Source organism: Eurosta solidaginis, chromosome 5 (assembly GCF_040869045.1).
Source record: "Eurosta solidaginis isolate ZX-2024a chromosome 5, ASM4086904v1, whole genome shotgun sequence".
NCBI classification, from domain to species: Eukaryota; Metazoa; Arthropoda; class Insecta; order Diptera; family Tephritidae; genus Eurosta; species Eurosta solidaginis.
In genome coordinates this window covers 133,957,717-133,982,409 of record NC_090323.1, presented here as the reverse complement: position 1 = coordinate 133,982,409, position 24,693 = coordinate 133,957,717, and the positions used below count along the sequence as shown (strand labels likewise).

General features: G+C 33.6%; 1 protein-coding gene across 12 annotated transcripts in view; it reads left to right on the top strand.

Annotated features, from left to right (window-relative positions):
- The window catches only part of LOC137254637 (serine protease inhibitor dipetalogastin), a 220,321-nt gene that overhangs the window by 139,119 nt on the left and 56,509 nt on the right, over positions 1-24,693 (top strand). For 6 of the 12 annotated variants that reach the window (XM_067792467.1, XM_067792463.1, XM_067792465.1 and 3 more), the window contains exon 2: positions 2,042-2,406. The exons of 3 other annotated variants lie outside the window; for them this stretch is intronic. In XM_067792467.1, coding sequence (XP_067648568.1) covers positions 2,193-2,406 — 214 coding nt within the window. In that variant the 5' untranslated portion in view covers positions 2,042-2,192. Of the gene's footprint in view, positions 1-2,025; positions 2,407-24,693 lie in introns of those variants that run through there. 3 more of the 12 variants (XM_067792469.1, XM_067792466.1, XM_067792464.1) reach the window with 2 other exon arrangements.

The following is a 24,693-nucleotide window of genomic DNA, read 5'->3' as shown; positions in this document are numbered from 1 at the left end:
CTATTCTATCATTCATCCTCCTTAGTTTGAAGCTACCAAAACACCAGTGCCTTGCAACCGCGTTCGTTGTGGACACTTCTCTATGGCATGTTTCCACCATCTTCGGTTAATTCAAAAGCCTGAAAAATATGTACGATTTTGCCGCGTTTTTTACGATTTAATGCTTTAATAGTGCCGTAAGTTAACCATTAAAACGGCCCTAAAGCTTTCTCTGAGTGTCGCTGCTATTTTGTTTGTATTTATATTCTTGATTTTAGTAGAATTTTCCTACCTACGTATTTGGAAAACAGCAAACTTTCAATTAGCCGGTATTTAGTTAAAGAGCATGAAGCCGAAAACTGTGCAAAACGTTTAAGAATGGCAAGCTTTGTTTATTGGGTAACACAATTTCAAGTGTAGGTAACGGTAGAACGGTGCCCCAAGACAGAAATATAAGGCTTATGGTCAAATATGATAAATCGTATACCTTACCTACATACAAAGCCGCAAACTTTTTGGTGACTACAAAAAATCCCCACAAAAGTAACACAAGCATAGTTGGCCATGGTAAAATAGAAACGTTTTTCAGCATTTACATTCACGCCTAATGCTGCTAAGTATTTTGGCTAAAGCACAAAGCAGTGTTGCCGTTCGGCAACTAACGTCACAATTAGGCCGTTTCTCTAGAAAGATTCGATTCAATATTTGAACATTTTTGAATATGTATTTTGCAACTTTTAACTCTTCTACTCTTGAAGGTTTTTTTACATATGTATTTATGGACTGCTAAACGTTAAACTTTTTATCAACACTTCTGCAATTGCTGCGCAGAAAATTAGTACTCCTAAATTTCAATACGCATTATACTCAGATGCAACTGAAATATGTGTCTATGTTTCACCTCTACACTACCTCTTTGATACTATTTTGGTAATTTTTAGCGATGGAGTTTTAGCTTTAGCGAATGTTGGAATTTGGTTGCATCATAAATATTGTTACATATTTTTATGCTGAGTGCTTTGGCACATTTCAGGGCGCATGGCTTTTATCTATTGAGATCAGAGGTGTGTACTTTTATTCGATTAAACTCGATTAATACAGTGGGTTTCCAACTAATCCCGCTTTGTATCCGATCAGTAAAGTATCGGAGGCAATCATTGAACCTGCCTCCAAACTCCAAAATATGCAATATTTAGAACTATTTGGTCAGAAGGAATAACAGACTAGTTCTGTACTTTTACCTAGATGTTAGCTCCACCATACGATTGTTTGGGTTTTTGTTACAATTTGTGTAATATTAGCTGTGTTTATTACGTGCATATACATCTGCACTTAAACTTTGTATGGACTGGTAAGTGCACAACTTTATCCACAGTTATGAAATAGGTGTTTACTAAAGAGTACTTGCAAGTTTCATAATACAGTTATTATCGTCTTTTGTAATTTTTCAGGACCCCTAATTAAAAAACGAAATGTCAAGAGAGGAAATGTAAGTAATGTATTTCTCTTGTTTTGAAATTTGCGGAGCAGTGCTGCCAAATGTTTTATTGGGCTATGCGCCATTATCGATGAGCGTTTTTTTTAGGACATCTATGAAATCCATTTTTTCTAAAACATGTTTATAAACATAATGGCAATGTCTTTTTATTGTAATTTTTACCAAATATACATAACTGCAAGGCACTTTGAAAATAGATACGTGCTTCTGGTGGGCATATCTGGGTTAATACAAATTTGTTCTCAATAAATTGCGCAGGCGAATTATGATGTTCCTCAAGTTTTCTAATCGTTTTGTGGTTGAAAATTTAAATTTACATCTACATTTGTACAAGGTATGCTTGTAGGAAAAAAGGCGTTTTTTCTTAGGTTTTTTGAAACTTTCCAGCGGCAACACTGCGCTAAGGTTTACCCACATTCTTCGTATTAAAGAAATATATATACAGACATTCATACCGGTATACAAATATATATAAACAATAAAATCCAAAGTTGCTGTTGTTGTTAACTAGCGAAAGCGTTACAAACAAAAGTAAAGGAAAATAATGTACAAATTTAATATAAGGTTAAGAAAATCGCCGATAATCACAAAGTGTGCAAACACGAGGCACAATTACACAGCCAAACATACATACATATATGCATATGTAATATTACAAATATATGTAGTACACGCGAAAGACTAAAAATAAAGAAAGCAGAAAAGTGCAGTGAAAATGCTGCGCAGCCCAACCATAAAACGCCACCACAACGGCAACAAACAAACATCGTTTTTTACCACAAATACAAATCCTAAAGATCATTGTCATGATCACCAACGACATCAACAATCAACCGGACCGACTAAAGCAACAGCGCCGTTGTTGCAGCAAATGTTATTGTTGGTTATTGTGCTGTTGCTGATTGTTAGCCAAAGCGAAATCGCAGTTGGTAAGTAAATACTTAAGTAAATATTTATATATGTTTGTACACAACTAAATCAAGATCTGTGGCTTTTCTTTTCGCTTTCCTTTAAATATTTGTGAACACAGACATACATACCTACCAAAGATGGGCAGTTTTATTACCATTGAATAGCCATTCATTCAAAAATGAAGTGCTGAAGAAATGAAGTGATAACCGATTTAAATTTGCATTATCATTCAACACTTATGCATGTATGTTTGTTTACTGCAATTTCTTTTAATTTAGCATTCAAATTTTAATTAAACAAGTAAGGAAGGCTAAGTTCGGGTGTAACCGAACATTACATACTCAGCTGAGCGCTTTAGAGACAAAATAAGGGAAAATCACCATGTAGGAAAATGAACCTAGGGTGGGTTTGTATGACATGGGTATCAAATGGAAGGTATTAAAGAGTATTTTAAAAGGGAGTGAGCCGTAGTTCTATGGGTGGACGCCTTTTCGAGATATCGCCATAAAGGCGGACCAAGGGTGACTCTAGAATGTGTTTGTAAGATATGGATATCAAATTAAAGGTATTAATGAGGGATTTTAAAGGGAGTGGCCCTTAGTTGTATATGTGAAGGCGTTTTGGAGATATCGACCAAAATGTGGACCAGGGTGACCCAGATCATCATCAGTCAGGTACCGCTAATTTATTTATATGTGTAATACCACGAACAGTATTCCTGCCATGATTCCAAGGGCTTTTGATTTCGCCCTGCAGAACTTTTAATTTTCTTCTACTAATAAGATAGGTGTCACACCCATTTTACAAAATTTTTCTAAAGTAATATTTTATGTATTTATGAAAAACCAATCCAATCACCATGTTTCATCCCCTTTTTCGTATTTGGTATAGAATTATGTAATTTTTTTAATTTTTCGAAATTTTCGATATCGAAAAAATGGGCGTGGTCGTAGTCGGATTTCGCCCATTTTAAATACCAAGATAAAGTGAGTTGAGGTAAGTACGTGAACTAAGTTTAGTAAGGATATATCCATTTTTGCTCAAGTTATCGTGTTAACGGCCGAGCAGAAGTACAGACGCACAGTGTTTCGTGTAGAACAAGCTAGCTGGACAAAATTATTTTATGAGATTTTCCGTTTCATATGCAGTCATTTATTACAACTACGTAATTTTTTTCAGCCATATGTTCTTTTTTTTATTTTTTTCCAAAATATTACTTCATATGCATACATTTGCTTATTTCATATAGAGTAACTAATGTGAATAAGTGACATAGATCCAAAAAAAATTAAAGGACTTAAGAATATTACTTTATTGTACTTAAATTGAATGGAATACAAATCTCAATACTCTAAAAAATTCGGCAAAAAAAAAAATTTAAATTTTTTATGAAAATTCGTCGAATTTTTTAAATATAATTTAGTTTTTGTTATAGATCGTGACAAATTTTCTTATGGGAAATTAGTTAAAATAAATTTGCGAAAGCGAAAATTGTAAGAATTGTCCAAAAGGGGTGTCTACTTATTTATGTGAGTGACTGTACATATGTACATACATATTTTGTATTTATTTGAGTATTTATCCTGGCACTACAATTTTTAGAGAATTATTTTATAGTACCAGTCAGGAATGTAAAAGTGAATTACAATAATAATAATAACAATGTAAATAATTAAATTAGTTATGCCAAAATTACTTATTACAAAAACTTAAAAGTAAAGTATCATACAAAGTAGAAAAGAATTGAATAAAACCTGATCCAACAAAAAGTTATAGGGTAGGTTATCTTTTATAATTATGTTATTATTCGCTATCATCACTTTCATTGAATGAGCCACTTGTGGAATAGTCATGAACATCAGCAACACTACTGTGAAAGCTTGAAACAACTGGGGTATTTATTGACTCCTCAACATTATCGGGGGACAGTAAATTTAAGACTTCTGAAGTCAGACTTTTAAATTTTTTCTTAGGTATCTCCCTAAAACTGTTAACTAAAGGATCCGATGTTATAAGCAACATATTCATAAGATCTCTATTCGTGGCTTCACGCGTCTGCTTTTGTGTGTTATGATCCCTGAATCGTCTCAAATCTTTGTTACGGGCTTCCTGTGCTTCCTCGGAAAGTTGACCAATAGGTAAAATTGCTGATTTTATAATTTCAGTACTATGCACTAAGAATTTATGAACTGTAACAGGCATATTAAATCATGGATAGAGATCTATGTATAGTTATTTAGTCTCGACCGCAAATTTTTCAAATCTTTGGATATTTATATTGTACCCAGATGCTAATGCGCGAAGGAGAGTGTCGAATCTTTTGATGAGCGTAACATCCAATCCCGTAATCTCAGCACTAGCCTCAGAATTTTCGAAAAACCTACGAGCAGTGTTGCCGTCATTGGTATTGCCGAAACCTGGTTTTGGTTTATCTTCATCAATCCATTGTATGTACCTGTTTTTATGCCTTGGTGACTGGTGCGGTAGGTTGTGGCAGGTTGAAGTCAATGATCTTCGCCTTTTTGCTTTTGGTGTGCTCTTGTTGACCTTGCGCGTTTATTTTTGTATGTTTTATGGCTACGTGTTTGTTCCCTGTACCAGGGAATTGGTTTTGCCGTTTGTAGATCAGCTTTAAAGGTTCAAATATCTCGTCGGAGCTGGTACGTACATACATCCTATTTGATATGTAGAGATAACTAAATCGACAAAAAAAAAATTAAAAATAGATGTGCAAAGAAGTCGCAATGGTTTTTTCTTTAGACTATTAGAGAATACTTGCAACTATAACATATGTAAAATTAAGCCCGAATGCCCGCGGATGTAACTTTTTTGTCCCTAAAGTTAAAAATATAAGGAAAAAATACCTTTTCTTCTTAATAACGGAATGTTAAATATATTGAAAATACTCTAATTATGAAAGAATTACTATTAAAAATTTTTACTTACCTTCGAGCTTAGAATCCATCAAAAAAATTATGTAAAAGTGTTCACTTAGAAGAAATATGAATCTTAATATTCAACAAGAATTTTGCAAATTAATCAATGCATTTTACGGCCACTCCTGCCTTCTTACTTCAATTACTCAATATATATGAGCAAAAATCTCAAAAAAAAACAAAAATCCCGTTATTTTGTTTGTTTTCTTTCATTTCTCATTACACTTTTCTTGGAATAAGAACTTTGTTTTTGTCCAGCTAGCTTGTTCTACACGAAACACTGTGAGACGGTCGACTGTGGCGTGGCTTCATCCGATTTCGCCCATTTTCACAGAAAACAGTTATCCTCATAGAAGCTATGCTCTTACCAAATTTCAAAAGGATTGGTAAATTTCTGTCCGACTTATGGCATTAAAAGTATTCTAGACAAATTAAATGAAAAAGAGCGGAGCGACGCCCATTTTGAAATTTTCTTTTATTTTTGTATATAATGCCACGCCCATTGTCCAAAATTTTACCAATTTTCTATTTTGCGCCATAAGGTCAACTCACCTACTTAGTTTCATCGTTTTAGCCATCTTTGGTAATGAATTATGCACTTTTCCGGTTTTTCGAAATTTTCGATATGGAAAAAGTGGGCGTGGTTATAGTCCGATTTCGTTCATTTTAAATAGTGATCTGAGTGCCCAGGAACCTACACACCAAATTTCATTAAGATACCTCAAAATTTACTCAAGTTATCGTGTTTACGGACGGACGGACGCGCAAGGCGTTGGAAGAATAAAACATGGTTTCCCATTGTTGCCACTTACCTATATTGGTCTGTACCAAAATCCTAAAAAAATTGTTCCAAAATAATTGTTGGCGCACAAAAAAGCTTTAAAGAGGAGTAATTTTTAACCGGCCCTTTTTTGACACATTTTAATTACACGTAAATGCATAGGTCTTTATTTAACATATTCTTTATTTTTTATTTTAGTTGCTTCAAAAAAAAAACACGAAATCACAAATAATGAGTTAACTTTTTTTGAAACTAACTAAATTTATTTATAACTATTAATGGCATATGTGCCGGAAAATGTTTTTGCATTTGCAGAGTTAATCCTCATTTTAGATAAGGTATGTCTTATATTGAAAAAAAAAAAATAAATAAATTTGCTACAAACATATAACATTAAATTGTTTATATTATCTTTTAAGGTAATTTATTTTATTATATATTCTTTTATTTCAACTTAGTTTATTATTATTTAAATGCAACTTGACTGAATCGGAAAATTTCACGTTGTATACCTATTAAACGAAAAAAACGTCCCAAAAATGTTTTGATATTAGGTCAATACGACAACCGGCATCATAGCGGCCGTATTGCATAGGCCGTATATTACCCACTATCTATATATTAATCTATATTGTGACGAATATTATCATCACTAAGCGATACTATTACTACTATCTATTACTACTATTCATTATTTTAAGTCGAAAAATATATCATAAGCAAGGAAAGAGCTCTTGGCATATTTGATTCAGCCATCCAGAAATTGCGCAAGGATTTTTTCAGAAGGCTTAAATAGATTTTGCCATATGACGAAAGACGAATTCAACTCGACTTGGCCGCCAGAAAAATGCTTCGCTAATGAAATCAGGCAACTCCGGCGGATTTGTGTTATCACGCGGTCTTCTAGCTGTGGCACCAATTCATTCCTCATTTAAATGAATACCACATGAAATGCAATAATTTCAAACAAATTCGCGGCAATAATTAAACTTTTAAATTTTTTAAACGAAATTGCAATTGACAAAACAGCTGACTTCGAAAATTCGAAATTCCTGTTCCCCAATTATTCACCCCTATTCTGCATTTCGATTACGTTCCCGTTCTACGCTCCGCTTTAATCGAAGTTTGGTATTCTGCATTACGACGGAATCGTAACGAGAAGAGGAAGAGCAAATGATTTTTCGAAATCAGCTGTTTGTACGGAATGTGTGAACATTGGAACAAAATAAATTAAAGAAAATTTTTAAAAAACACTGAAAAATGTTTATTATCCACGCCATTTTGTACAAAAAAAAAGCAATAGAATATATTGCCGCAGTGTTATATTTTTTTGAGTGAAGTGCTTTCATAATTGTAAGTGTGTTTTTGTCGTTCTTTTGGCCAATTCTCTGTCGTGGCCACCAAGTTTTGTTAAAACGGATTCCTGAACGAATATAGTTGACATTTTCTGAATTTTATGGATGCTAATTTCATTGCACTGGCCTAAAATACTTTATGAAGACTTATTTATTCTTTCCGCATGGATTGTTTACGTTTTCGCTTCACCTTCCTCTACTCCGGCAGCTTGCTTTGGCATATAACTGGACCCAACGAACAGACATAAATTATAGCTGTCTATTATAATGGAATCAATAGCCGCGGCATTATTTGTATAGTTGGAAAGTAACGCATACGAACATGACCAGGCGAGAATGGAAAGGCAAATGTTGCGAGGTTTTTGTAATCCATTTGAGATGAGTGACGAATTGTAAGAAATTGAACTCAAAAGTGGTAAAATTTAATGACTTATTTTCTTATTTAGGTTCAAAAAAACTTTCGACTTAATAAGGATGCTTTCAAGTATGTGTCAGATACTTTTGCGGGGCAAATACGTCCAAGGACTTCGACATCGACATGTTGTTTTTGACCCGGAAACATATAAAAAACAAGCATCATGAAGCGTTTTACGTTTCTTAACAAGTCTTACTTACATTTTTGTTAAAATTCTGTTATAAATTAATAAAAAAATAAAAAGAAAATATTTTTCCGCCAACTAATTTGCAACTTAGAAAAACGGAACTACGATCGAAATGCAGAATACACAAAATCGAACGATTCGAAGTTGGACCGAAAGAGATTGGAACACAGAATACCAAAATTGCCAAATCGAAAAAATTCCAATCCAAGTCGAAATGCAGAATAGGGCTGAATATTTTTCCCCAATATAAAATAGCTGTGATTCATCACTCACCAAGCTCGAGTGATGGAGACTTTATTACGTATTTGCAGGATATTTTAAATAATAATTACTTAACACAGGATAATATTATCTTTGGCGGCGATTTCAACATAAACCTCTTTAAGAGCACAAACTATACTAAACAGTTAGTTGACTTATTTCGGTCCTTTGTTATGGAACAAAAAATAGATTTTTACACACGAAAGGGCGATAACACCGAAACATTGATAGACCTATTATTTACAGATATTAGCTCAATATCATGTGCAAAACAAGAAGAATGTCAGATTTCAGATCATGAAACTATTCAATTTAAAATCAAGTTAGATAGAGTACTTCAAATGAGAACTAGGGAAACCATACATTTTTGCGAAAATTACACATGTGACAGTCTTATAACCAATTACGAAAGTTCACTAACTTTGCAAACTTGAGTATCGAAAATAAAGCTACCTTGCTACATAATACCATGTCAAATGCAATGGCCACACTGACATACCCCAAAGAATTCAGCGTTAAGCTTATGAACAAGTGGTATAATTTTTATACTCAGTTGAGCAGAGCTCACAGAGTATATTAACTTTGATTGGATAACGGTTGGTTGTACAGGTATAAAGGAATCGAAATCATCAGTATCGAAAAAAAATTTGACTGAGCCATGTCCGTCCGTCCGTCCGTCCGTTAACACGATAACTTGAGTAAATTTTGAGGTATCTGGACCAAATTTGGTATGTACGTTCCTGGGCACTCATCTCAGATCGCTATTTAAAACGACTGATATCGGACCATAACCACGCCCACTTTTTCGATATCGAAAATTTCGAAAAATCGAAAAAGTGCGATAATTTATTACCAAAGACGGATAAAGCGATGAAACTTAGTAGGTGGATTGAACTTATGACGCAGAATAGAAAATAAGTAAAATCTTGGACAATGGGCGTGGCACCGCCCACTTTTAAAAGAAGGTAATTTAGAAGTTGTGCAAGCTGTAATTTGCCAGTCGTTGAAGATATCATGATGAAATTTGGCAGGTACGTTACTTGTATTACTGTATGTATGCTTAATAAAAATTAGCAAAATCGGAGAACGAACACTCCCACTTAAAAAAAAAAAATTTTTTTAAAGTGAAATTTTTACAAAAAATTTAATATCTTTACAGTATATAAGTAAATTATGTCAACATTCAACTCCAGTAATGCTATGGTGCAACAAAATGCAAAAATAAAAGAAAATTCCAAAATGGGCGTGGCTCCGCCCTTTTTCATTTAATTTGTTTAGGATACTTTTAATGCCATAAGTCGAACAAAAATTTACCAATCCTTGTGAAATTTGGTAGAGGCTTAGATTCTAGGACGATAACTGTTTTCTGTGAAAAAGGACGAAATCGGTTTGAAGCCACGCCCAGTTTTTATACACAGTCGACCGTCTGTTCTTCCGCTCGGCTGTTGACACGATAACTTGAGCAAAAATCGATATATCTTTACTAAACTCAGTTCACGTACTTATCTGAACTCACTTTGTATTGGTGTAAAAAATGGCCGAAATCCGACTATGACAACGCCCACTTTTTCGATTTCGAAAATTACGAAAAATGAAAAAAATACCATAATTCTATACCAAATACGAAAAAAGGGATGAAACATGGTAATTGCATTGGTTTATTGACGCAAAATATAACTTTAGAAAAAAACTTTGTAAAATGGGTGTGGCACCTACCATATTAAGTAGAAGAAAATGAAAAAGTTCTGCAGGGCGAAATCGAAAGCCCTTGGAATCATGGCAGGAATACTGTTCGTGGTATTACATATATAAATAAATTAGCGGTACCCGACAGATGATGTTCTGGGTCACCCTGGTCCACATTCTGGTCGATATCTCGAAAACGCCTTCACATATACAACTACCACAACTCCCTTTTAAAATAGTTATTAATACCTTTAATTGGACACCCATATTGTACAAACACATTATAGAGTCATCCCTGGTCCACCTTTATGGCGATATCTCGAAAAGGCGTCCACCTATAGAACTAAGGCCCACTCCCTTTTAAAATACTCATTAACACCTTTCATTTGATACCCATATCGTACAAACAAATTCTAGAGTCACCCCTGGTCCACCTTTATGGCGATATCTCGAAAAGGCGTCCACCTATAGAACTAGGGCCCACTACCTTTTAAAATACTCATTAACACATTTCATTTGATACCCATATCGTACAAACAAATTCTAGAGTCACCCCTGGTCCACCTTTATATCGATATTTCGAAAAGGAAAGAAATACTCATTAACACCTTTCGTTTGATACCCATATTGTATAAACGCATTCTAGAGTCATCCCTGGTCCACCTTTATGGCGATATCTCGAAAAGGCGTCCACCTATAAAACTAAAGCCCACTCTCTTTTATAATACTCATTAACGCCTTTCATTTGATACCCATATTGTACAAACAAATTCTAGGGTCACCCCTGGTCCACCTTTATGGCAATATCTCGAAAAGGCATTCACCCATAGAACTAAGGCCCACTCCCTTTTAAAACACTCATTAACACCTTTCGTTTGACACCCATATTGTACAAACGCATTCTAGAGTCACCCCTGGTCCACCTTTATAACGATATCCCGAAAAGGCGTCCACCTATAGAGCTAAGGCCCACTCCCTTTTAAAATACTCTTTAACACCTTTCATTTGATACCCATATCGTACAAACAAATTCTAGTGTGACCCCTGGTCCACGTTTATGGCGATATCTCGAAAAGGCGTCCACCTATAGAACTAAGGCCCACGCCCTTTTAAAATATTCATTAACACCTTTCATTTGATACCCATATCGTACAAACAACACATTCCAGGGTTACCCTAGGTTCATTTTCCTACATGGTGATTTTCCCTTATTTTGTCTCCATAGCTCTCAACTGAGTATGTAATGTTCGGTTACACCCGAACTTAGCCTTCCTTACTTGTTAACTTTTAAATTTGAACACGCATAAACTAGATCTCTACAGAGTCGCTATAATAACTGGGGAATAGAATGAATATATCGCTATAAAACGTAAATATAAGGAGCTAATTAAGATTAAAAAAGCGAAGTATATTGAACACAAAATCGATTGTAATGTTGGTGAGAGCAAGGCCCTGTGGAAAAGCTGTAAGAATTGCATTAGCATGGCTAAAGAAAATAATGGCATTCAAAAAATAATAATAAGCGACCAACTTTATAATCAGGAAAGTGAAATAGAGCAGTCCTTAAATGATTACTTTATTGACAGTATATTGGAGATCAGGCTGCATATCCCGGTTATTTCCGCTAATTATAATAGTACCATAGGTGTGCAAAATGGCACTAATGTTTTTATGTTTCAAAAAGTTTCTACAACTGACGTACTTGAAATAGTAAGCAGGTTAAAAAACAAAATTAGAGGAAAAAAGCTCATTTCGGAAGGAGTCATTAAAGATTCCATAACCTATACGGGGTTTTTTTCGCTCAAATTGTTAATGAAAGCTTAGATACAGGTATAGTTTCTAAGTTATGGAAATCTTCCGTAGTTGTGCCGATAGAAAAGGTTAAAAATACCATTAAATCGGATGAGATCAGACCAATTAATACGCTACAATGTGACTATAAAATACTAGAAACAGTGGTAAAAAACCAGCTTGCGGAATACTTAGAAGATAAAGAAATTATTATCCCCCAGCAATTAGGTTTCCGAAAGAAGCATTCCTGTGAAAGTGCTTTGAATTTAGTTATAGCGAACTGGAAAGAAGACCTAAGCAAGAATAAACATATAATAGCTGCATTTTTGGATTTAAAACGTGCATTTGAGATGATAAACCAAAAGAGTAGTATGTAAATGCCGGTTCCAGCTCAAATGGTGCAAGGAAAAGTATATACACACCGACACGCATATATATACAGCAAAACAATTTCTTTGCCTACTTTTAGGTGCGCACGTTCTTAAGCTTAGAGGTGTTTGTTTCTGATCTGGCCGATGTATAAAAGAAAGCTTAGAGCTTTTAGCTTTTAGCAGAGCTTTGCCGTTCAGGAGAGGATCGTTTAATGGGGGGCCTACATTTTTAAAGGACCGCAAATTTTTAAATGTCTCCTCATATTTCTAATGAGTCCTAGACTTCACCCGAGCCGCTTTAAAGAGTCCCATAGATTTCTAATCGAGCGAATGCTCCCCAATCCCCCCCCACCACCCCCCTCTTTTTTCTCGTCTACAAAAATTAGCATTGGACACCTGTAGTACCGCCCAACCCCCAACCCCCAACCCCAACCCCAACCCCCAACCCTAACCCCCAACCCCCAAACCCGAACCCCCAACCCCCATTTTTCTCGTCTACAAAAAGGAGTCGATGGGCACTTGTAGTACCGCCCCCCTTTTTTTCTCGTCTGCAAAACGGGCCTGTCGGGCACCCGATCAGGGGCAGATTAAACATTTTGTTTGATTGTAAGGTTGTGTGCACATGCTGATGCTGGTCCCAAATTTTTAAATGCCCCCTTAGTACTTTACTGTAATACATTTAAAAAAAAGCTAAATTTATATTTTATATAATTTATTTTTATTAAATAAAAATGTTAAACATAATTGACCACATATTACTGTGTTGTATTTTTGTTTCTGATCATAATTGTAATGTATTGGTGGCTTCAGATAATTAATCAGTTCAATCGCTGGCTGCAAATTCCCAAAACTATCAAAATATTCTTTATAATTTTTTTTTATAGTATGCCACCTAATGATTGCCAGGAACATCAGCATCGTCTAAATTAAGAATTCCATATTCTTGAGCATTCGGTTTATTCGGTAGGGAATTTCACATAAAAATTCCTCTGAAATTTTTAAGATGTTTGCAATATTTCATTAAATCTATGTCTGTTAACGGTCTTTTGGGTAGGCTTTTTATTCGTTTTTTGGATAGAATCGTAATTTTAGCTCAATCCGAATATCGATGGGACCGTTTTTTATAGATTCATTCTGATGTGTAACATGTAAAACAATTATTGGAGCATGTTGAACAAATTGATCAGGCTATAAAAGTGGTTGGGGAGTGCGTCCATAGTAACTTTGTTGAAATTTCAAATATATGTCATATAATAGAGCATACCGATTTCGATCAAATTTAATATTAAGATCATCATATGGATATATAGTGGAGTTGAGGTGAACTTTATCACACATTTTTGCAGTTTTTTGCTTTGTATTTTAATAAAACGTGCTCTCACACTGATTACAACCATCTGGGCTCCTAAAAATATGACAGCATATAAATTATAAATTGTTTTTAATGTTTTATATCGGTAATAATACGAAATACAATTACATATATCTTCTGTTTCCTTATATGAATTATCAGCAAAATTACAATCTTTCTTATGTAATTCATTGAAGGAATATATAAATGGGTCTGATAGACATAATCTCAATTCATTTAACATAGAGTAAAAGAATATTCGATGATCATCATCAATTAAGTCACCATATTTTGATAAAAACGTTTCTAAATATTGCGGGAAAGACATTTTCTTCTTTTTTATTCTACCAGCTGTTTGATACTGTTGGCGGCCACCGTGGTGTGATGGTAGCGTGCTCCGCCTATCACACCGTATGCCCTGGGTTCAACTCCCGGGCAAAGCAACATCAAAATTTTAGAAATAAGATTTTTCAATTAGAAGAAAATTTTTCTAAGCGGGGTCGCCCCTCGGCAGTGTCTGGCAAGCGCTCCGATTGTATTTCTGCCATGAAAAGCTCTCAGTGAAAACTCATCTGCCTTGCAGATGCCGTTCGGAGTCGGCATAAAACATGTAGGTCCCGTCCGGCCAATTTGTAGGGAAAAATTAAGAGGAGCACGACGCAAATTGGAAGAGAAGCTCGGCCTTAGATCTCTTCGGAGGTTATCGCGCCTTACATTTATTTTTTTTATGTTTGATACTGAATTACAAATTATGTCGCTCTACTAGTAATGTGAAACTGTGCGATATATATCAACAAACCACAAAATACATACCGATGGATACATCTATCCATGGGAAACTTGTTCCAAGGTATATATATACCGACACAGACACATCCATCCATATACATACATTTAGTAAGATTAGAGCTACTTGTCTCAATGTATATAAATTGGGCATCTTTTCAGTAAAAAATGTAGTAAATTGTTTAGAGCTGCTCAGTACTCCTCTATATTACAAGGGTTCTCATTTTATAAGGATTTTCAACTGTGTTAAACCAGACTCACTTCTAATAAACAGTAATAAACTATACTACTTATACATCGACACATCTCTAACACCGCTGCTGTTATAGACATATTCCAAATTATAAATCAAGCTCTTAAGGATTTAAAAAAAATTTCAAAAACCAATACTGAAGGCGATTGATGTACCAATTAATAAAAAATTAAAAATAGTAAAAGCCATAAGAGTGAGGACAAAGTTTGGGGAGAAGCTAATGATAGAACTGGATGATAATATTCTTTTTCTTCCGGATTCCTACAACTCCTTAGAAGATTCAACTATTGAACCAATAAATAAGAATACATTTTATACAGAATTGATTAAACCTGCTGAAAAATTTAATTCACCATTATTTGAATTTTTATACAGAATAAAAAAATTTTGAATTATTATATTTAAGAATAAAATAAACAATTTATATTTTATATGTCATACAATTTATTTTTATTAATTAAAAATTTTAAACATAATTGCCCACATATTACTGTGTTGTATTTTTCTTTCTGATCATAATTGTAATGTATTGGTTGCTTCAGTTAATTAATCAGTTCAATCGGTGGCTGCAAATTTCCAAAACTATCAAAATATTCTTTATAATTTTTGATTTTATAGTATGCTACCCAATGAGTGCCAGGACCATCAGCATCGTCTAAATTAAGAATTCCACATTCTTGAGCATTCGGTTTATTCGGTAGGGAATTTCGCATAAAAATTCCTCTGAAATATTTAAGATGTTTGCAATATTTCATTAAATCTATGTCTGTTAACGGTCTTTTGGGTAGGCTTTTTATTCGTTTTTTGGATAGGGTCGTAAAAATAAACCATATCCCCTTCTATACGGTTTGAGGAATAGTTTCCCCATAGCGGTTAATTCCATATATCTATTATGACGGCTAGCCTAAGCCAATAGCTCCTTTCCATTCCTGATATCATTCAAAACTTTTGCTATAGCTGATCCGCCAGATGCTATACCACCAAGTGCACCCAGCGCTGTTAAAATTGGAAGTAGTGGTAAAATTCCACCAATTTTTGGGACTGAAATTATTCTCGGTATATTAATTTCTTTATTTTTAAAGCTAGACTCTATAGCATTCTTAGAAATGTTATAGGCCACATTAAATGACTGCAGCTTCTTTTTGTTAAGTATGTTGATCCCTTTTTTAACTGCCATCAAAAAATTTTTATTAGATGATACTTTACGAGTTTTCATCTTTTTCCGTTTTTTAAATTTAGATGTATTTCTTTTCTTATTTTTTAAACCCAATCCCAATTTGAGTTTTGCTTTCATTGCATTTGTAACGAACCAAGCGTTTGTTCGTTCTTTGAAATCACTATCCTTAGATGTTACACGTTGCCAGGCTTTCTCAGATAAAGCTTTATCAGCTTGGTGTCTGTTATTTATATCTTTCGATGGGAATATGCAATATCATGTTCTCTACAGGCTTCATTTAAAGGATTTACACCCTTATCTCCTCTTTCTATCCGTTGTCGGAGTTTCGTTCCAGGACCACGAAATTGATATCTAGGTAAATGAAGGTCAATAGCTAAAGAATTAATCAACCTATTTACAAAACCCTGGACAGCCTTTTTACGTATTAATTAAATGGTGATTTTATTATAAAAGCGATTGTTTATATTGCTATAAATCTAGTAAACAAAATGAAAGTTGTTAAACAACGTCTCCAACTTAAGGTTAATAATGCCGACAATTGTATAAACGTTAAAAATGTTACCAGACATAGTCCTATTTTACCAAATTCCATACGAGCGCTGATTGTGGGACCGTCAAATTGTGGAAAAACTAATGTTATGCTCAGTTTAATTGGAAGCCCAAACGGGCTTAATTTCCGAAATATATACATTTATTCAAAATCATTATATCAACCAAAATATATCTATCTAAAAAGGCTTATTGAGCCGATAAAAGGAATAAATCTTTATACATTTAGTGAAAATGTTAATGTCATCAAACCCGCTGAAGCTAAACCAGACTCAATTTTTATATTCGATGATGTAATATGTGGAAAAAAAGTACAATACGAGATTAGTTTTGTATGGGTCGTCATAAGAACATTGATTCTTTCTATTTATGTCAAACTTATACAAAAAATCCTAAACACTTAATTCGTGATAATGCAAACATGATTATTGTGTTCAAACAAGATGAAATGAATCTTAAGCATATCTATAATGATCATGTTATCGGAGATATGTCATACAAAACATTTTTAAAAATTTGTATAGTCTTGGAGAAATGAATACGGTTTTGTTGTTATAAGTAAAGATGATCCTATAAATAAAGGTCGATATCGAAAGGGTTTCGATAATTTTATACAACTATAAAAGACATATACCACATCAGATTCTTATCATATACACAGCTGATAGGTAACATATTTACCAGATTCTTATCAGATACACAGCTGATAGGTAACAGATTTACCTAAATCATCTCAAATAATCATATGACTGTATTATCAAATCTTGTTAAGATCAGGAAAGTATTAAAAGAAAAACTTAAAAGAATGAAATTGGGAGAATTGGATAGAATCAACTTGTTGGAGGATACATTTAAACCCATTTCGAAACCATTAAATGAATTAGTTGATAATTTGAAAAACTCTAGTAATAAAAACAATGTTACTAATATAATGGTGGTGATGATGATGATGATGCAATTTTGCAGGCGGACAGTGCAAAAGAACGTAAAGACATGGAAGTTGATACATTGCCAACCGTTGAAAATTATGTGAATGATCTTGATAGTAAAACAAACATTTATTCGAACGATGCAGATTTAGAATATTCTACAGTTAGTTCTCGGAAAGAAAATGTTGAGAGGCAAGCGATGAAGAAACCTACAAAAAAGAAGCGAAAGCCTATTGATATTATTAGTGTGCAATGTTCTGATAAAAAACAAAAACCAGATAATTTTGTTAGCGTTAGACGAAAAATAAATTGTATGAATGACTGTGAAAGACCAGCTTCGTATATTCCAAGTAAACCTCATGATGACGAATTAATAAAAAGAGCTGTACCAAGCAATGTAATGAAAACTGAATCAGATATCGATAAAAAACCTGAAAAGCGAAAATCTGGTGATATCATTAATGAGAAATGTTTTGATAAAACCCAAAAATTAGATAGTGTTATCGGCGTTAAAAAAAAATAAATTATATGAATAATTGTGAACGACCAGCCGCGCATATTCCCAGCAAACTAAATGATGAACAATTACTAAACAAGGCTGTAGAAAGTCAAAATCAAGCTGAAACTTTAAATGATAATACTAGTCTAACTGAACATGATATTTTGAGAAGAATCGAAGAAGATCCTAATATGCGGGAAATACATAAACCTGTAAAACGTCGTAAAAATCAACTAAATGAAGATTATAAACGGGTTAAGCTTACTCAACACCCAATTTACTATTACACAATATAAAAGTAAACCAAATGATGAACAATTACTAAACAAGGCTGTAGAAAGTCAAAATCAAGCTGAAACTTTAAATGATAATACTACTCTAACTGAACATGACATTTTGAGAAGAATCGAAGAAGATCCTGATATGCGGGAAAGACATAAACCTGTAAAACGTCAGAGCAAAAATCAACTAAATGAAGATTATAAACGGGTAAGCTTACTCACCCCCCCCCCCCCCCCCCTAATTCCTTAAAGATATTAAAATGCTTGATACATTGTATGGTCTGAATAGAGATTCAAATGGATAATGGCGATTTGGACTCAACCCATTAAAATTTAATTCTAAAAATGTTTTACAGATTGATAGAGATAAATGGAAAATTACACCAGGTCTGTTCGAGTTAATATTTCATAGAAAACCACAACATTATAAAAAGGGTGATTTGCACACCTATCGACAGATTTTATTAGATACAAACGCTCACAAGCGTAACTATAACCCAGATAGTCAAACTAAGGGGACAAAATCGTATAAATATCTACATATTATCAGGAAATTGTTCAATTATGATCCACACTCGTTCATAAGGGGTAGAGGTTTATTGAAATCAATCGATTGCCGTGAAAATATTTATCAATATTGGGATAATCCTAAGGAGTTGGTGGACAGATTGAGGTTGCTTATATCTTCAACAAGTGCTGGTCATTACAACCATCAAAACGAGATTATATCAATTATTTAAAAGTTGCGAGAAGCAAAGATTATTAAGTAATATGATTATAAATAAATTTGGGCATTCTTCATTTGGTAATAGTCGGTCGAAAACGAAAACAATTCTAGACCGAAATAAAAATAAAAAAAAAAACCTTAATTTAAACAAGAAAATAATAATTAACCTACCTGCTCCTATAGAAGACGATGATGCCATTTCGAAAGTATTCTTTTTCGAAGAGCTAAATAAGATAAAAACTAAATTAGAACATCAAATCAGAGAAATAAATACAATCCTGAATAATATTTTTGAAAAGGATGTATCGATTCTTGAGGAATTAATAGATCGGCGAATAAAAAGTGAATGTGGGGAGGAATTAAGTAATATAAACAACTATTTATCTATTATTGAGGATTATTTGATGCGTTTCGTTGTGTTGAAACAACATCCTACGGAAAAAGATGTAGAAGTGCTAAAAATAAAGTTCCCTACTATAAAAGCATTAACAAAATGAATAACAAAAGAGCTATTGTAGAAGAATTACATAAACAAGCTAGAAAAAATTTTTAGCGAAGACGTGTTATTATTAAAGGAATCGATGATTTATGACTTGGTTGTAATGACTCAGTATTCAAATAATAATAATCAGTATCTATTAACTGTAATCGATACATTTTCCAAAAAACGTGGGCTGAAGCAGTTAAAGATAAAACTAAAGAAAATTTCACAAATTTAATGGCTAAGATTTTAAATTCAAGTAACCGAATACCAAAAAACCTGCAAACAGATGATGGAAAGGAATTTTATAATACTAACTTTAAGAGATTATTACAAACAAAAAATATAAATCATTATTCAACATTTTCATCATTAAAATCATCTATAATAGAACGATTCAATAGAACGTTAAAAGGAATGATGTGGAAAGAATTTAGTTTACGGGGAACTTATAAATGGATTGATATCTATACAAATTTAGTCAATGATTATAATAATACTATTCACAGGACCATCAAAATGACTCAAAATGAGGTAAATTCGTCGAATGAATAACATTTATTGGACACTACATACAACAATTTAAAAGTTTTTCATAGACCAAAATTTTAAATTAATGATGAGGTTAGAATAAGTAAATATAAACATGTATTTGAAAAAGGGTATACACCAAATTGGACAACAGAAGTTTTTAAAATAAAGTCAATTAAAAACACAAACCCTACAACATATATACTTGAAGACTATCAAAGTAATGCTATTAAGGGAGGATTTTATGAATATGAACTTTTGAAAACTAAACTCCCTCATGTATATTTAATTGAAAAAGTTTTGAGACGTCGAAACAATAGAGTTTATGTTAAATGGTTAGGATTCTCTTCTGAACACAATTCCTGGGTGGATGTCAATGATTTAAATTTATAAAGAAAATAAATAGAAAAGTGTTTTAATAATTATTTCAGTTAAGTATTTAATGATAGCCTATCAACATGTCGATTACATTAACAATAAGTGGTAATTCATCTATACTGATTGCAAATTATTCCCCTCCCATAGAACTCAAACAAGATTATGTCTGTGGGTTAATCGGTTTTGACTCATATACAATTCCAAATGTGGACAAAGAAAACAATTTGTTTCACATTGGATCGAATGTTATTGAGATACCTGTTGGAACATATGAAATGTATGATATAGTTGAGACAATTACTAAAATATATGACCCTTCAAATCAAGGGTATATTGATATAAGCGCTAACCCTAATACATTTCGAACTGAAATTGTGAGCTTTAAGGAAGAAGTAAATTTTGATAAAAAATACTCAATTGGTCCATTACTAGGTTTCAGTAGAAGAATACTGAAGCCGTGGATTGTTCATTACTCCGGCAATCCAGTGGATATATAACAAAAATAAACACGATATCTGTTGAATGTAATATCATCAACGGATCATATATAAATGAACTATCTGTGCATACAATTCATCAGTTTTCGCTTAGACTTAGTCCAGGATATAAAATCTCAGAAACACCTGCTAATGTTATATATTTACCGGTTAATACACGTCAAATAACCACTCTAGTTCTTAGAGTTGTTGATCAAACTGGTAGCTTAGTTAATTTTCATGGAGGGCACATATCAATAAGACTACATTGAAAACCTATCTAAAAAATGATAATTTTTAATAAAAAGCCACCACATACAGATTTTTTTAATAGTTTTCAATCAGCCTCAAAAGTATTAACTACAAAAACAAAAAATCTACACTCTAAAGAAGTAAAATCTCCTGTCCAACCTAAAATTGATTTAACCCCCGCGAATAAGGAGTTTCTAATAAGACTAGGATTTAGTTTAAAAAATTAGTGATATAATAAACGTTTTGGCCAAACCCATATTTGATAATAGTATAATAAAAAAGGATTACCATAGCTACATACCATATCTGCAATCGTTTCAAAACAATGATGAAATTCGGATCCCTATACAAAATCAAGACCTATATGTGTTACCTAGTGAGAGTATTTTATACATTGAGGGATTCATATCAAATAGTAATTAGCAAGTTTCAAAAACTGTGCAGCTGCTTAATAATTGTATGGCGTATTTATTCGAGGAGATACGATACGAAATTAATGGAATAGAAATTGATCGCACTAGAAAGTTGGGTATTGCAACAGCAGTGAAAAATTATGTATCACTTAACGAATTTGAGAGTACAAATCTAAAAAATGCAGGGTGGTGTCCATTTGTAAATATGAGCCTAAAGACTGGAGATTCTAATTTTTGTATACCGTTGAAAAAACTGCTTGGATTCGCTGAAGATTTTGATAAAATTATTGTTAATTGTAAAAATGAATTAATCTTAATACGAGCCAAAGAAGATGATGCTGTTATGACGTCAACTACACCAGCAGAAAAGCTTTTATTAAAACTTTTAAATATTACATGGAAAGTGCCACATGTTGAACTTTCAGACTCGTATCGGTTAACTATGTTGAGAACAATTAATAGCAAACAAGCACTAAACATTTCGTTTAGAAGTTGGGATGTTTATCTTAACCCGTCTCTACAGGAAAGCACTAATATCTTATGGAATGTCAAATTGGTTGGTGAAAATGAAAGACCTCGCTATACACCTATCCCCCGATTTACACGGAAGATCGCTTCCAGACAAAACCGTGTAAAGTGAAATCTTCGTTTTCCTATACAAAAACCGTGTAAAGCGAAAAAACCACCCAATTCAGTCATTTATTTAAATAAAATAAAACTAAAACATCTTAATGAAGGTACACGAAAAGATAATTCAATCGATAACTTACCAGTTCAAACCAAAAACTCGCAATAATAGTAAAAATTATGGCTTTTTGTTCAAATTTTCATCAAACGATTTTCCTTCCACATGAACTACATATGTAATCTGCGTTTGGTTATGTACATACATATTCACAATAAGGGGAATCCCTCAATGTTGCAATCAGTGTTGGACTCAAACAAGTTTTTAATGATTTGTGAATCTTCGGAGTTTTTCAAATTTTGCTGATTTATGAACCGTGTAAAAGCGAAATCGTGTAAAACAAGTACCGTGTAAGTCGGGGCATAGGTGTATTATTTTAGGATTTTAAAATGAAAATAAATTTACACATTGTGACTTATTGGATGTTAAAGTTCACCTCAACTCCACTACATATCCATATGATGATTTTAATATTAAATTTGATCGAAATCGGTATGCTCTATTATATGACATGTATATATTTGAAATTTCAACAAAGTTACTATGGACGCACTCCCCAACCACTTTTATCGCCTGATCAATTTGTTCCACATGCTCCAATAATTGTTTTAGATGTTTGTTACACATCAGAATGAATCTATAAAAAGCGGTCCCATCGATATTCGGATTGAGGTAAAATTTCACAGGGCCGTATCTGCCAACACTGCTGCTTATTGTATACTCATCCATGATAAAATATATGAATATATTCCATTTACAAATGTTGGTAAAAAGATTATTTAGAAAAATAGTAGTAATTTTATGAAACTACACACACTCACACACACACACACACACACAAACAAGTATATTACGCATTGCTAACCACGCCAAAGTATGGAGAAAAATATAAATAAAAAATTTTTAAATTTTAAATAAAAAAATGTTGGGTCCTCCATTTAACGATCCTCTCCTGAACGACAAAGCTCTGCTAAAAGCTCTACACTTTCTGTTATACATCGGCCAGAACAGAAACAAAAAGCTGTAAGCTTAAGAACGTGCCCGCCTAAAAGTAGGCAACAAAATTGTTTTGCTGTATATATATGTGTGTCGGTGCGTATATACTTTTCCTTGCACCATTTGAGCTGGAACCGGCATTTACATACTACTCAAAAGCAGGGATGCACCTTAACGTTAAGCTAATCGTTTATCAAAAAATTTCCACCGTTTCCGTTGAAACACTACGAAATATTATCGATATAGAAATTATCAAGATAAATTGTATCTCGTTTTTAACCGAAACGAAAAGCTTTCGTTAACGTTAAAAACGTTAACGAAAACGTGATACTTTATGTTTGAATTGTGCTGGCAATGCTATAGCCATGGTGAAGCCGTAAAGTGGCAACAACGAGCGCACATACACACACAAACTCTATGTAATTTGTTTGTGTAATTCGTTGGTGGTAATGTCAAAAATACTCTGAGAAATGTTCGTACTGTCAAAATTCATGAGAAAAGTTGCAATCAGCTTGGATAATGCTTTCACCTTTAATGACTCCGCCATCAATCAGCTTTGCCAGCATAGTTTGAAATTAATAATCAACATAAACGATTTGATTTCGTTTTGATATGGCAGAAAACGAAACGAAATCATTTCGTTAATTTGACGATCTCAACGTTAATAAACGAAACGAAATGACTTCGTTTCGTTTATTAACGTTGATTATCGTAACGAAATGATATCGTTTCGTTGGTTAAGCATGCCTGCTCAAAAGCTACTAATAACAAGTAAGGAAGGCTATGTTCGGGTGTAACCGAACATTACATACTCAGCTGAGAGCTATGGTGACAAAATAAGGGAAAATAACGATGTAGGAAAATGAACGTAGGGTAACCCTAGAATGTGTTAGTATGACATGTATATCAAATGGAAAGTATTAAAGAATATTTTAAGGGGGAGTGGGCCATAGTTCTATAGGTGGACGCCATCGCCATATCGCCATAAAGGTGGACCAGGGCTGACTCTAGACTCTGTTTGTACGATATGGGTATCAAATGAAAGGTGTTAATGAGTATTTTAAAAGGGAGTGGGCCTTAGTTCTATAGGTGGACGCCTTTTCAAGATATATCCATAAAGGTCGACCAGGGGTGACTCTAGAATGCGTTTCTATAATGTGGGTATCAAACGAAAGGTGTTAATGAGTATTTTAAAAGGGAGTGGGCCTCAGTTCTATGGGTGGACGCCTTTCCGAGATACCACCATAAAGGTGGACCAGGGGTGACTCTAGACTTTGTTTGTACGATATGGGTATCAAATGAAAGGTGTAAATGAGTCTTTTTAAAAGGGAGTGGGCCTTAGTTCTATAGCTGGTCGCCTTTTCGAGATATCGCTATAAAGGCGGACCAGGGGTGACTCTAGAATTTGTTTGTACGATATGGCTATCAAATGAAAGGTGTTAATGAGTATTTTAAAAGGGAGTGGGCCTTAGTTCTATAGGTGGACGCCTTTTCGAGATATCTCCATTAAGGTGGACCAGGTGTGACTCTAGAATGCGTTTGTATAATGTGGGTATCAAACGAAAGGTGTTAATGAGTATTTTAAAAGGGAGTGGGCCTCAGTTCTATGGGTGGAGGCCTTTCCGAGATACCACCATAAAGGTGGACCAGGGGTGACTCTAGACTTTGTTTCTACGATATGGGTATCAAATGAAAGGTGTAAATGAGTCTTTTTAAAAGGGAGTGGGCCTTAGTTCTATAGGTGGTTGCCTTTTCGA